Source organism: Pangasianodon hypophthalmus, chromosome 19 (assembly GCF_027358585.1).
Source record: "Pangasianodon hypophthalmus isolate fPanHyp1 chromosome 19, fPanHyp1.pri, whole genome shotgun sequence".
NCBI classification, from domain to species: domain Eukaryota; kingdom Metazoa; phylum Chordata; class Actinopteri; order Siluriformes; family Pangasiidae; genus Pangasianodon; species Pangasianodon hypophthalmus.
Window position 1 is genome coordinate 13,084,219 of NC_069728.1, and position 13,497 is coordinate 13,097,715.

General features: G+C 36.8%; 2 protein-coding genes across 10 annotated transcripts in view; one reads left to right on the forward strand and one right to left on the reverse strand.

The window, feature by feature from the left end:
* The first annotated feature begins 444 nt into the window (after nt 1–444).
* On the forward strand, nt 445–6,695 carry atp6v1d (ATPase H+ transporting V1 subunit D). The gene is made up of 9 exons (XM_026922575.3): nt 445–668; nt 1,973–2,090; nt 2,373–2,452; nt 2,560–2,627; nt 3,173–3,217; nt 3,362–3,465; nt 4,588–4,654; nt 5,091–5,169; nt 5,885–6,695. The coding sequence occupies exons 1-9, from the start codon at nt 628–630 to the stop codon at nt 6,027–6,029; spliced, it is 747 nt and encodes a 248-aa protein (XP_026778376.1). The 5' UTR covers nt 445–627; the 3' UTR covers nt 6,030–6,695.
* Nucleotides 6,696–8,219: 1,524 nt separating this feature from the next.
* Nucleotides 8,220–13,497, reverse strand: part of gphnb (gephyrin b) — a 113,819-nt gene continuing 108,541 nt past the window's right edge. For 6 of the 9 annotated variants that reach the window (XM_053242185.1, XM_053242182.1, XM_053242184.1 and 3 more), the window contains 5 exons: nt 12,638–12,711; nt 12,478–12,551; nt 11,823–11,926; nt 10,885–10,981; nt 8,220–9,368 (listed from right to left, as the gene is read on the reverse strand). In XM_053242185.1, coding sequence (XP_053098160.1) covers nt 9,235–9,368; nt 10,885–10,981; nt 11,823–11,926; nt 12,478–12,551; nt 12,638–12,711 — 483 coding nt within the window. In that variant the 3' untranslated portion in view covers nt 8,220–9,234. The remainder of the gene's footprint in view (nt 9,369–10,884; nt 10,982–11,822; nt 11,927–12,477; nt 12,552–12,637; nt 12,712–13,497) is intronic. The other 3 variants (XM_034313878.2, XM_034313869.2, XM_053242186.1) reach the window with 2 other exon arrangements.

The window sequence follows — 13,497 nt, forward strand, 5'->3', positions numbered from 1 at the left end:
CTACTACTACTACTAGTAGTAATAATAATAGTAATCATTTAATTAGTACGTTTTATCGTTTTATTTAATAATACAGAATAAATAACTCAAAACCTCTAACATTTAAAAAAACAATCTCCCACAATACAAATAACACAGAATACGTATCTAAAAAGCCACTAGCTATACAGAACACCATCGTTAAAAATAAATGTGATTTAATTCCATCATGCCTGTATTTTGTACAGTCCTTTTAGCGCAGTTATTCTCCTAGGCGCTAGGCGGCGCCATTTTCCTGTCGTGTTACCGAATCACATGACTGTACTCGGTCAGCTGCCTGCGCGCTGCGCGACTCTTTTTTTGACGGAATGAATTCCAAATAGCTATTGACTCCCTGCCTAGGTGCACTACCTAGGGTTAGAATCAGGAGTGTAGTGCACCCTTCGCAGTACACTGTATATCTGCACGAGCCGTGTTTAGAACGCGGCCGCTACCTGCGACGGTCACAGCGCATCAGTGAAAACTATCAGTGTTGCTTCAGTAATCCTTATGCTAATAAAAGCATAAAACTCGACTGTCTAAAGCCTTATAGTCTGAGGAATTCTGCTTCGCTAAGTATATTTTAAACATCCTCAATCAAAGGCAAAGATGTCAGGCAAAGACCGGATCGACATTTTCCCTTCGAGAATGTGAGTAGCTAAGCTAAGTGACAGTGTAGCTGGAGGTTAACTAGCACAAAGAGAAATAAAAAAAATGACAGTCTAATAGAACGGTCATTTTTACGACACTTTGGAAACATTTCAGGCTTTCTGACCTGCATTCAATGCAAAAATATTACCTGTAAACCATTTCTCAGCTAGAACCTGGATTATTGTACACTAATTTAATCAGCTATTTAATGCTGTAGATGTTTGTTTATTTTAGAGTTGAAACACTAAACTTTGGAGGATTTATTAGATAAGATTAGCAGAATGATCAGTTTAATGTCTGGTTTATATTCACTAACATCCTGCAGTACATTAACAGTGCCACAGGACTGTCTTATTGTGGTTAAAGTGTGGAGTTTTCAGTTTAAAATGCGTGTTAAATTTCAACTTGATCCCCAGTATTGTGCATTAGATGAACATTTTATCTATAATAGAGAGTTTAGTTCTGGATATATGTGGAGATTTGAGAATGATCTTCCCAGTGATCCTACTAAAAGCAGAAGTCTGATTCAGTCTCATGTGATCTGAGCTTCCTGCAGCAGGCTGTGAGGAAAAACCTGACCAGCTCCTGGAGTCTAATCTGAAGTTTACATGTTTAGAAATGGTGCAAAAGCTTTGCGAATCCTGACAAAAGATAAGGATAAGTCAGTTTATTGTGATAAAATTGAGCCTGACCTATCTAACACAGAGTCTCAAATGCAGTTTGGACTTTTAAAATGGACGCTCCACATAATCTAATGCTCATAATAAACCGAATAAAAAAAACAAACAAAAAAACCTGCCATTATTTACTTAACTTATCCTCACCCCTCCAAATAATTATATAAATAAATGAATAAAATAATTGTGCACTTACACTGGCTCTTAGATCTCTACTCAGCGCACTTTGCTCCTCTAGCACTCAATTAAAAATCTCGTATGGTCGCACTACTTGTATTGTTCTCTGCTTGATATATCGCTTTGCTTGTATTTCCTCATTTATAAGTCGCTTTGGATGAAAGCGTCTGCTAAATGGGTGAATGTAAATGTTACTTAAGAGACGTCTAATCGTTGATACAGTGACGTTTTCTGGAAGGAGGCGTCTCCAGTGTCAGTAAGTTTTCTGCCACGGGACAATCTTCAGAACAGAGAACTTTCCTGTTGTTTCCTGTTTCTCAGTAACATGAAAAGCTGTGTTTTTTTTTTGGGAGGGAAAAAAAGAAAGGCTGGTGATGGAGTGACTCTTCATAGCAGCTATAACATAAGTGATAACAGGAACTGAGGTCTGAACAGGGGTTTTCTTTCAGGGCTCAAACCATCATGAAGGCGCGTCTGAAAGGAGCTCAGACCGGACGCAACCTGCTGAAGAAGAAAGCAGACGCTCTGTCCATGCGCTTCCGGCAGATTCTGAGGAAAATCATTGAGGTAGGACGACCAGTAGCTTTGTATAACCTGCCTGCTATTCATCTTGTATATTTTTCCTCATTTCTACCGAGCTACATAAAGAATAAAACGTGCTTACATATTTATTTAGATGTGTATTATTTATGCAGCTTTGTTAGTATGACAGTGATGCTGATGGTATTGAATTCTGTGCAGTGATCTTGTAAAGCTTTAGGTTATTTATTTATTTATTTAAAGCTATAGGTTAATTATTTATTTATAGTGTTTTTCACCAGTTAACCAGTGTTTCCTGTTCATTCCCAGACTAAGACGTTGATGGGGGAGGTGATGAGGGAAGCAGCTTTCTCCTTAGCCGAAGCCAAATTTGCTGCTGGTGACTTTAGGTATGAACAGGGAATGTGAACATGAACACTAACGCTACGTGTGTGTGTGTGTGTGTGAGATAGTTACTGTGTCTCTTGATCTCAGTCTGTGTGTGTTGTTTCTTTAGCACTACAGTCATCCAGAATGTGAACAAGGCCCAGGTGAAGGTCAGGGCGAAGAAGGACAACGTCGCAGGTCTGCTTAACACAGTGTAATATTTTACGAGGCACTAGGAAAAACACAGACATGTTTTTCTATCTTCGTGAAGACCTTTGACATAATGATTACTGTAGCTAACTAATACCATAGTACATGTCTTCACTTAAATCTAACCCTGACATTAAACTCAGTAACCGAAAGGAACATTTTTGGCTCTTTTAGTGCCAAATGTTAAAATGTACACACACACACACACACACACACACACACACACACAGTAAACCAGTCTAATGACTAAAAACTTGCAACTAATTGTTGGACAGATTTTATATCTGTGTAGATTTTTCATATTGTATATTTGTGTTTGTGTGTAAGATACAATTCCCAAACCAACACTTTCGAAATTTTATCACTAAAAACATTACATCCCACAAAACACTGCCCTCTTGTGATGAGTCCCAATAATGCGTCCACATTATAAATGCTAGTGCAGTGACTTCAGCAGCAGGTTTATTAATACTGGTGCAGAAAATATAATTGTTTTCAGTAACGTTCTATGTGTTTGCACCGTTTGACTCCAGGTGTCACTCTGCCTGTGTTCGAGCACTACCAGGAAGGAGGAGACAGTAAGTCATGTTTGAAAAAAACATGTAATATAATTACAAAATTTCTGTCTGGAACTTTTGACTAGAAGTTGCCATTAAAACCCATTTGGACAGTGCTTTACAGATAACACACAGCAGAAAATGACAGAATGGTTGTGTGTGTAGGCTATGAGCTGACGGGTTTAGCGAGGGGTGGAGAGCAGTTGTCCAAGCTGAAGAGGAACTATGCTAAAGCTGTGGAGCTGCTGGTGGAGTTAGCCTCCCTGCAGGTAGGGGGCACTCACACATATACTGCATGTTACATTCATGTCTGTCATAGGGGCAGTACAGCAAGGGCAAGCCATGCTAGTAGGTGGACTGGCTACTTGAAATTCCCCCTAGGTGTGTAGGAGAGTGTGTGAGTGTGTGCATGGTGTCCTACGATGTATTGCGCTCAATGTTCCCAGGATAGGCTCCGGATCCACCTCAATCCTGACTAGGATAAAGCGATTACTGAAGTTAAATGAATGAATGAATGAATATGTGTCATTGCTGAAAGTCTTTAAAGAGGTTATTCGTCAATCTCTCAGAAGGCAAGGACAGAAATGATTCAACTTTATTCTGAATCAAAGTAATCGGTAGCAAACACTCCCAGATTAAGCAGTGTGATGAGCAAATCCTTGTAATGTAGTGTACAAAATAGTTGTTTTTTTCTTTTCTTGTTATTTTGTTCCCTATAATACAGGGTGTCTCAAAGGTCTCCATACAGAGGGGAAATTAACACTTTATAGCAAAATGTCTTCCAAAATTTTTTTATATTGTATATTTTTTTCAGAAAGCCTTTAAGAATGCCTTTGATAAAAGAAGAACATATTGAAATCATTCTCATGGCAGGATCGGGAAGCTGTTGCAAGGTTGTGATGGACTTTAACAGGAAACATGGAAAGCACATCACACATGACACTGTTGCCAAACTGGGAGCCAAAGTTGGGAGAGAGACGACTCTGTGTGTGTTTACAAAGAAATGGCAATCATGTAGAGGATGTTTTTTTAAATAAAGTTACATTTTGCTAAAAAGTGTTAATTTCCACTATGTGTGGAGACTTTTGGGACACCATGTAGCGTTCTGTGTCGTACACCTGATTTTTCAACATAGAGAATATCGAGAAGGGAACCATTTTAAACACACTGATTAATACAGGAGAGAATGAATTAGTGATTGTTGACCAGAGAGATACAACAATTCCACCCAGTTCAGTGAAATGTAAGGATGTTTAAACATCTGAATGTTGGCAAAATCCCAGAAATGCAGCTCTTGTTAAAAAGATAACTGTTACAATAATAGAAAAAGTGTGTCTCCCAAAGCCATTTCTGATGATTTCACCTTAGTTTTTGGATCACTCAATTTACAGACCTCCTTTGTCACTTTGGATGAAGCCATCAAGATCACCAACCGTCGTGTGAACGCCATCGAGCACGGTGAGTCAGAGGCGAGTCTGTAGCACTCTCAGTACATGTTTTGACGCTTTCTGCTCAGCTCAGGACAAAACAAGCCAGTTTAAAATGATTAAAAAACTGATTTGTCCAGCATGACACTTGATGTACTTCGCTCTGTCTCTCTGATTTAAAAAAAACAAAACATTTCTTTTATAGAGATTTTGACTCTGAGAGTAACAAGATGAAATAAAAGTATTAAACATGGCTGGATGGTAAACCAAATAACCTGTGTTGGAGATGGAGCTCTGAGGCACAGGAAAAGACTTTTAGAACTTCATTTCCATTAAGATTGTTTATCAGCACAGAGATGATAGCACAGAGTTTAAACTTAGTCATATTGCAGCATGAAACTTTGCTAAATAGTAAACAATACAGAAGTTAAAAGTGTTACTGTTGAGTTCTCCCTCTTTTCCCTTAGTGATTATCCCGAGGATCGAGCGAACCCTCACATACATCATCACTGAACTGGATGAGAGAGAAAGAGAAGAGTTCTATAGGTGAGTCACGGTAGTTTTGTCAGCAGTGCTCTACATTTGCAACAAAAACGCTACATTGGTTATCATAAAAGAGACTAGTAATTTTAGAGGAGGTTTCTTTTTTTGTGTTTGATTCCTATAGTACATTTACTACGTTTTGGGATCAGAGTCGTACTGACAAGAGTGCAACTTTGATTAAAATCAGCTTGAGCTAGATATGACTGATTAAGTCTGCATAGTGAGTACATTTACATTGACAATAATAATTGGACTGGGGAAAAAAAAACAGATTTAGCCCTTAAGTAATATTATACTGGCAAAAATATGGCAGTATAAGTCAGTCAATATTTAGATTTCTTTCCAGATAAATGATGTCGCACTTTTAGAATTGTTCACCAACCTACCAATAAACCACGGAAAAAGGATTCAAACTTCCTAATTTTTTCACTCTTTACCTGCAAGGGTAAAGGTTTTTTATGGTTATTAATTGCACCCAATGGTGTCTATAACAGCTTTGATATAATATATAATAGTATGGTGTTGAATAATCTGATAACTGCGGATTAAAATATGATAGGATTATTCATGTGCTCGTAAACTTGCTTCTTGTCATGCGAGTTATCTTCCAGACAGTGTAAGTTTGGTATAATTTATAACTCCACTGAGTCTGCTTCACAAAGATAGTCACACAATTGATCACACAAGTCATACAAGCTTATCTCTGTCTCTCCACCAGGTTGAAGAAGATCCAGGAGAAGAAGAAGCAGCTGAAGGAGAAGACTGAGCAGGAGATGGCGCGGCGCCTGGCTGAGCTCGGCCCCATTGCTGAACCAACCAACATGGTTGACATGGAGAAAGACGAGGACCTGCTGTTCGAATGAGCCTGGTTCAAGCTTCATCTCCCAGCACACACACTATTTATTCTGCGTGCCTACCAGGCCAAGCACGATGTATTTTGTGAAAGGCAAGAAATCACCATTGTTTTGTGTATATGTTGGTGCTTATTTTGTTTTCAGTTTTGCCTTTTTGGAGAAAAAAAAAGCATGTTCAGATTATAGTAGCTATATATTAAATATAAATATATGTACATTGTTGGTTTATGCTGCTAGCAATGACTGTGTTCTCTGTAAGGTTTACTGTCTCTGGTCTTGTTGAGTCTGTGTGAGTGATTTATCACTGATGACTGTATGGGATTACCTGAAATACCATTCCAAGTCCCTAAGAAGGACATAACAATAAGTTCATTATGTTAGGATGTTTTATATGTAATACACACTGTAGTGCAACTCAGAAAGCTGATGTGGTTGGTACTATAAACTGTGATACTCTGCAGTGGAAGCTCCAGACCACTGATCATGGTGGAAACCTTTATGATCCCTGTGTATAGTTATTCATACAGCTCACTGCAGCACAGTGTCATCTCACTATTAATCCACTGTTAGACACATGAGAGTGATTCCTGTGACCCCTGCTGTGCTGAAGTACTTGTATAATCCCATCTAATCTTGTCTGTGAAATTCATTTGGAATAAAAATTGTAGATGTTCATCTTCTGATTGAACGTTTTGTGGTAATGTGGCCAGTTACTGCTGTGAAAGTCATCTGGTCATTTTCACTAAGCCTCACTCCATCTATTAATCAGCTGTGTCTCTTTACACAGTGTTTTGCATAAGTATTCCCTCCCACCCCAGTTGAACTTTGCCACATTTTGTAGTGTTTTGGCAAAACTGATTTAATCAATTCCACACAGACTTTATAGCTCTTACCTTATTTGACCAGCAGTGATTAGATATTAAAGGAATAGTCCAATGTGTTACAATCTAATCTCTAGCTACTGCGTCTGTAATTTTCGTGAACGTCTGTGATTTTGCGTCTGTGATTATCGTGAACAATTGTTTTGACACTTTATGAGAAATGAACAAACAAAAAAAATTAATTGAAATTAATTAAGGAAATTATAATTTCCTTATAAACGAAGTCTAACAGCAGTTGCAGAATTTCATCAACAAATGTTTATGTGAAACTTTTTTTTTTTAATTAACTCCAAAATCTGTAGAATTGGTCCTTTTAGAGATGGAACTACTATTGCAGAAAAAAATGTTCTTTCATAAATTCTCTCATTACTGTCTAATGCTTTATTTATTGTATTCATTGTATAATAGCAAATATTAAGCGTTTATCGAAGGATCGCTAACTGAAGGTGTTTGTATTATTCCTGGAATATTTTACCTTTGTGTAAGTTGCTAATACATGCAACAACTTTTGTCCAGTTCATAAAATCCACAACGACGAGCTCAATTCTGAGTTTGTCCATCTCCAAACCTGCTAGATAGCTTTGCTAGTTTCTGACATACACGTAGTGCAATTGCTAGTTCACGCCTTTATATTTCACCAACCAACTAGTCTAGATTGGTGGCCATAAATATATTTTAGCCAAAAATAAATTTCATTTTTATTACTGTTTTTATAAATGAGATGGATCTAAGAATTGATTATTTTTTTCCCACCCCTAGTGACCAGTGACATTTCCTTAAATTGTCCATGTGTGCTTACAAAGAAAATACAATCACCACAAAAATGAGGTTACGGACTACAACCTGTTTAAATCACCAGCTACAGTATTACACAACATAGTTTTCTGAGTTTGGCACATAGTACAAGACATTTTTCACATGAAACATTATAATGTCACATTTCATGAAGAAAGTTTGTAGAAAAAACCTCTGTACAAATCATTTTTATATAATGATCAAGGATTTTATTATCATAGTCTCTCTCATCAGTTTCATATCATTACAGAAAATGTTATTGTACAGAGTTTGTTCAGCAATGTCTCCTCTTTGCTTGGTAAGTTTTCTCCGCAGTGCTGGTCACGTAGATCTGTACAACACGATTTGTGTTTTTTACTGTACAGGTTTGTGTAGTAGGTTAAAAAGGCTCTCAGCACTTAAATAAGCTGTTTTAATCAGCATGTTTATATATATATATATATATATATATATATATATATATATATATATATATATATATATATATATATATATATATATATATATATGTATGTATATATGTATATATATATATATATTCAAATAAAAGATTATCCAGTGACTCCACCCCCTGGGGGTTAGGGGAGGAGCTTCACCAGGTCAGGTGACTAATAAGGAAGCTTCAGGGATCGGGCGGGCGGTTTCGTGTTCCCCCACACAAAACCCCCACTGCGTACATAAACAAGACTCACAAGAGAAACAACAAGCAAAGCTCTCGGTGAAGCCGTAATGGTGCGTACGGATGAGGAAAAAACCAGAGTGTCGCAGGAAGTGCCACTCTCCACTCACCTCACATGATACTCATGTTTGAGCTATCAGATCCGTTTGCTGTTTAGCCAAAAATGCAATTTACACAAAGCCCCACTTACCCCAGGTCAGTTTTCACAGTTTGCTAAACTGGGGGCTGTAAGTCTCCATCACTTTTTAGCTACATTAGCCCTGTAGCTCCAGTAAATAAATAAAGAGGCAAAATTCAGACATCAAACATATCTTGGCTGATCAATTACATTTTGGGGTAAAGAAGAAGTTGTGTCAAAATGAATTTTTGGCCAAACTATCGCTTTAAGATGAGGAAATGATGTATATATTTTTTTTCCTGGCAGGCACCTACTGCTTTCTATTAAAATGCTACAGCTATATCGATAAGGTCTAGCATCGAACACACAAAGCAATCGCAATGAAAAGAACAGAGCTGTCTTAATATAATAATCATGAGAAGAATAATGATCATAATCAATAATAATAAGAGTAATAATTATAATAATATATTACAGAATAAATCTCTTTTTTTACTTAAAAGTTATTTTTTTAAGATTTTAAATACTAGGATCTTTTTTTAAATCTTTTTTTTAAATACGTATCTAGTAGTTTTTCGTGATCAAGATGTCGACTATACTTCAACGTTATCCAAATCAATAAAAACTAGCTGTGCCATTGCATATTACAGAGATAGTCGATGATATGTGGGCATGCACCGTGAACCACCGCTCGCTCGCAGCTCTATGCTCCCTCCATCCCTCTGTCCCTCGCTGATGACATCATAGCCGCCCTATGACCATGACGTCCACCACCTCGCCTTTGTGCAGCTCCACGTATTGCTCTGTTTTGGGAGGTAGCATGAGGAGGCCGTTGGCACTGCGCATGCTCATGAGCCGACTGTTCACCTGGTTCCCTGTGTACGAAATGAAACGAGGACGTGAGCGTTAAATCGCGGCTCTTGAAGCTCACAAGAGAGGACAAGACTAATAAAACAGGTTTTTTTTTTTTCACGATAAGGAAGCAAGGGTGGCTGGTATCAAAGTCTTTCAAAAGATAAAAAGACAATATAAGATTTCATTTTATTCAGATTATTTGCTGTTAAGGAGTGTTATTTTGGATTTTTGTGGAATCAAGTGACCACCAGTGGTCATAAGAAAAATACACAAAATGGAATGAAGAAGTGAGAATTCTTTCTAGCCCAGACTATAGATTCTTGCAGCCTATAAGTCGTATCAGGTGATTACACAGAGTGAAACGCCTCCTAGATTTGATCTCCATTCGTGGTGATATTTTTCAGCACACTTCTCTGACACATAACACTAGCATAACATAACATCAGCAGTTACCGAGAAAGACCACGTGAAATACAGTCACAGGCATAATGAACATGAATGAAGTGAATGATTTACTCTGTACTTTCACTAACATTACTTTGGGGTAAGTTTTGTGGGTTTTTTGTTTGTTTGAATGAAAGGGTTACTGCTTTTCTGTGTAACATGTTTGATATTCAGAGAAAACCATGTAATACACTACTGGGTTCAGACTAGAAAACACTTAAAAAATTAGAAATCATGAATGCTGCACCCAATCTGAATTAAGTGTGTGTAAAGTGTGTTTGTGCCCTACATCATTATTATGCCATCAATTATGCTTGTGCTACCTCAACCCTAAAAGTTTCATAGTCAAGCTGTTGATAGATATTAGAGTGTAGCTTCCATCTAATATCATGACCAGCCATCACTGAAGATAAAGCAAATAAAATGGGGTTCTTTTAGGTCACAATTAAATCAGGAGTTAAATCGGTACTCTTTAGCTCACAGAAAGGGCAGGACAGGATGGAGACAGATATATGCAAATGTCTGGGTACCCCTGGCCAAATTTGTTGATTTTTGAAGTGGAAACTGATTAAACACAACTTCTGCAGCAAACTATTAAAAATGTTTTTCTGTAATTATTAATGCAGTTACCTTGGACACCTTACATAGGTGTCAGTACTTCAGTACTTAGTAACACCCCTTTTTCTTCTTCATTCTGATGACTCTTCCATGCAGATCATATTTGTGCAAACAACTCTGCACAGCAGAATGTTGCATCACCATTCCTGTGTCAGCTAAACCTTATTGCATGCTGTCATATGGGGGCCAGAGAATTTATTACACTCTTGAATTGTTATTCCTAACTGTTATTCTTAATTCATGACCTGCCTAATGAGTCAATTAAAGCCTACCAAGTTAAATAAGTTCTGAGTCTTTACAGCTGGAAGGGTGTCCAAACATTTGCACATGCCACACTTATTTATTTTCAATTTTTTATGCTAATCAAATATGAAGTAACTGCAGTAACATTTGCAGAAAAAGTTAAAATAGTTTGCTGCAGTGGTTGTGTTTACTTCTTTTCACTTCTTCCCCAAACATGCTGTGTGTGCGCACCTGTGCTCTGAGCCCATGGCAGCGGCTCCTGATGGTGCCATGTTAAAATACAGCGGTGATACTCAGGACGCGGGTCCAGCTTTACATCACAGGACAACTGCAGACACACAGCAAGAGACATTTCATCCACTTGCTTGCTTAACCTGGAAATTTGTAATTAATTACACTTAAACACTAACCCTGTTTAAATTACTTCGGTCAAGTTCAAATGTTGGAGTCTACAACCAAGTACAATTCTTATATCATTATCAAACATTAAACAATAATTAGTTCAGTTAAAGCTCAGTAAGAATACATTATGTAAAATGGATATAGCCACAAATTCTAGTATAAAACCTGAAATTTATCTATTCGTCTGTTCATGCATCAGTTTACTGTGAAGACAAAACACATGTAACACATGTAAGCTCTTGGGTATTGTTCAAGTCCCCAGTGGTCTCAGTGCATACACTGCAAAAAATGGCACTTAGCAAGTAAAAATGTCTTGAATATAGTCACATTTATCTAGTATTTCCTATTCCTATTTCCTATATAAGATTAAATCTATTTCTAGACATCTTTAATAATTTCAAGTTCTACATTGTCTTAATCTACTGGCAGATATTTTTGCTTCTTTCTAGAAATAAATACTTAAAATTATACAAAATTATCTGCCAATAAAAAAAAAATTCAAGAATAGGTTTAATAATCTTATATTTGGAAATAGGAAATACTAGATCAATTTGACTATATTCAAGATATTTTAACTTGGTAAGATATTCTGTGCAGTATAACAACACAGTGTACTGGATTCATATTAGGGGAACATGAAAGAGTCTCATTTGAGAGAACTGGATTAGATTTTGCAGAATTAATGAAGTAAAAGCAGTTCTTAATAAGAATTTGGACCCTGTAAAACATCAGGATTTTACACCAGAATATAACTGTCTGACTCTTACTCTAGCTTTGATGATGGTGGGTCGTGGGTCCAGGATTCCCTGCATCTTCCTCAAGGCGGGTATGACGAAGAGATTACACGTGACCACGGCTGACACGGGATTCCCTGTAAAAACAAAGTATTATCTTATTCATCTGTTCAGACCTGAGACAGCTAATCAGGGCCATATTCACAAAAAAGTAAACTTCACTATCAGTGAAAAATTGAGATGATGTTGCCTTCTTAAAAGCTTTTTGTTATTAAATACTTCAGATACTTTAACTGAAATGTGGATTATGATCAGAAGGCATTTCAGGATTCTTTGATTCGTGATTTGGTTTTATTGAAATACTGATATACTGATACTGATAATTTAATTCAACTGTGTGAATTACTGTCAGATTTTTTATATATATATATATATATATATATATATATATATATATATATATATATATATATATATATATATATATAAATTCATGCAATTATCAGCCAATTAGGTAAATTAAACTGAGAAAGCACAAAAACAAAAGAAAAAATAAAACATGCTAACATAAAACACTCTAAACAAGAAAGTGACAAAACTTTAGACAGAAAAAAGGGAAAATTAATCAGAACACAAACTAAAACATTTGTCTTAAGGCTAATAAATACATACCAACAAACTCTCTCACCATCCCTACCTGGTAGAGCAAAAATTAGCTTTCGTGTACCGTCCATGTCCAAAGTGGCAAATGTTGTAGGGAGACTATACAGAAGAACAAACACAAATAATAAGACTGCTGCTTTTCAAAACTGCTTTTCAAAACGTTGGCTTCTCATTCATCCACTCACCCGGGTTTCATAAAGACACGCCCAAAGTGAATCTGAGCGTGAAGGTCAATATCCAACACCTGCTTCAGGTAGTCCTGTCGAAACAGGCCAATTAAAGGGCCACATTAATGATGATCGAAACACACATTCTCATAAAACCCCAGACAGTCCCATATGGCAGGGGAGGAAAGTCATACATTATTTATCACCATCTCTCGCTGCTGTGGAAAGATTCACCTGCATATAAAGTGAGCCACGAGATGTCAGCATGGGGCTGTATCAAGACTCAAAGTGTGTAATTTAGACCAACCCTGTGTTCCAACAGCGTTTTCACACTCTCATCAACTTCCCCTCATGACATAGAAGTGCATGAAGACTACTTCAGTAAAATAGAAGTTTATTTGTATACACACTTCATACGCAAAGCATCAAACCCAGTGTCCTTTACTTTAACATGGATTAAAAACATACAACATTAAAAAGATGAACAAATAAAAATATGTACATGGATACAGATAAAATGAAGTGCACAAAGAACTAAGAGCTGAGAGAATATTCCTGAACAAAGTAGCTGAAGTGATTTTCTTAATTTATATGGTCTATTTCCTTACAAATTGGTAGCCAACTTGCTAACTAGCTAGCTGAGTAACTACCAGCAGCTATCAGGTATGCGTGGACTAGCTGAAAAATAAACAATAAAAAAGCAATATTTGAAATGAAAAAGCAATTCAAATGCTAGATTTTTTAAATATTAAGTATGTAGTGCTCATATTTGTTTGCTGTCCCATTATGCCTCTACAGGCTCACCAAATAAAAATCCTATGAGCCGATAAAGTGGTCAGTTAGCGATGGGGATTTAGGCAAGGAGAAATAGTGAAGAT

Coding starts and splice junctions, on each gene's coding strand:
- atp6v1d (XM_026922575.3), top strand. CDS start 628: ATGTCAGGCAAAGACCGGATCGACATTTTCCCTTCGAGAAT. Junction 3,466..4,587: donor TGGAGTTAGCCTCCCTGCAG/GTAGGGGGCACT, acceptor CTCAATTTACAG/ACCTCCTTTGTCACTTTGGA. Junction 4,655..5,090: donor TGTGAACGCCATCGAGCACG/GTGAGTCAGAGG, acceptor CTTTTCCCTTAG/TGATTATCCCGAGGATCGAG.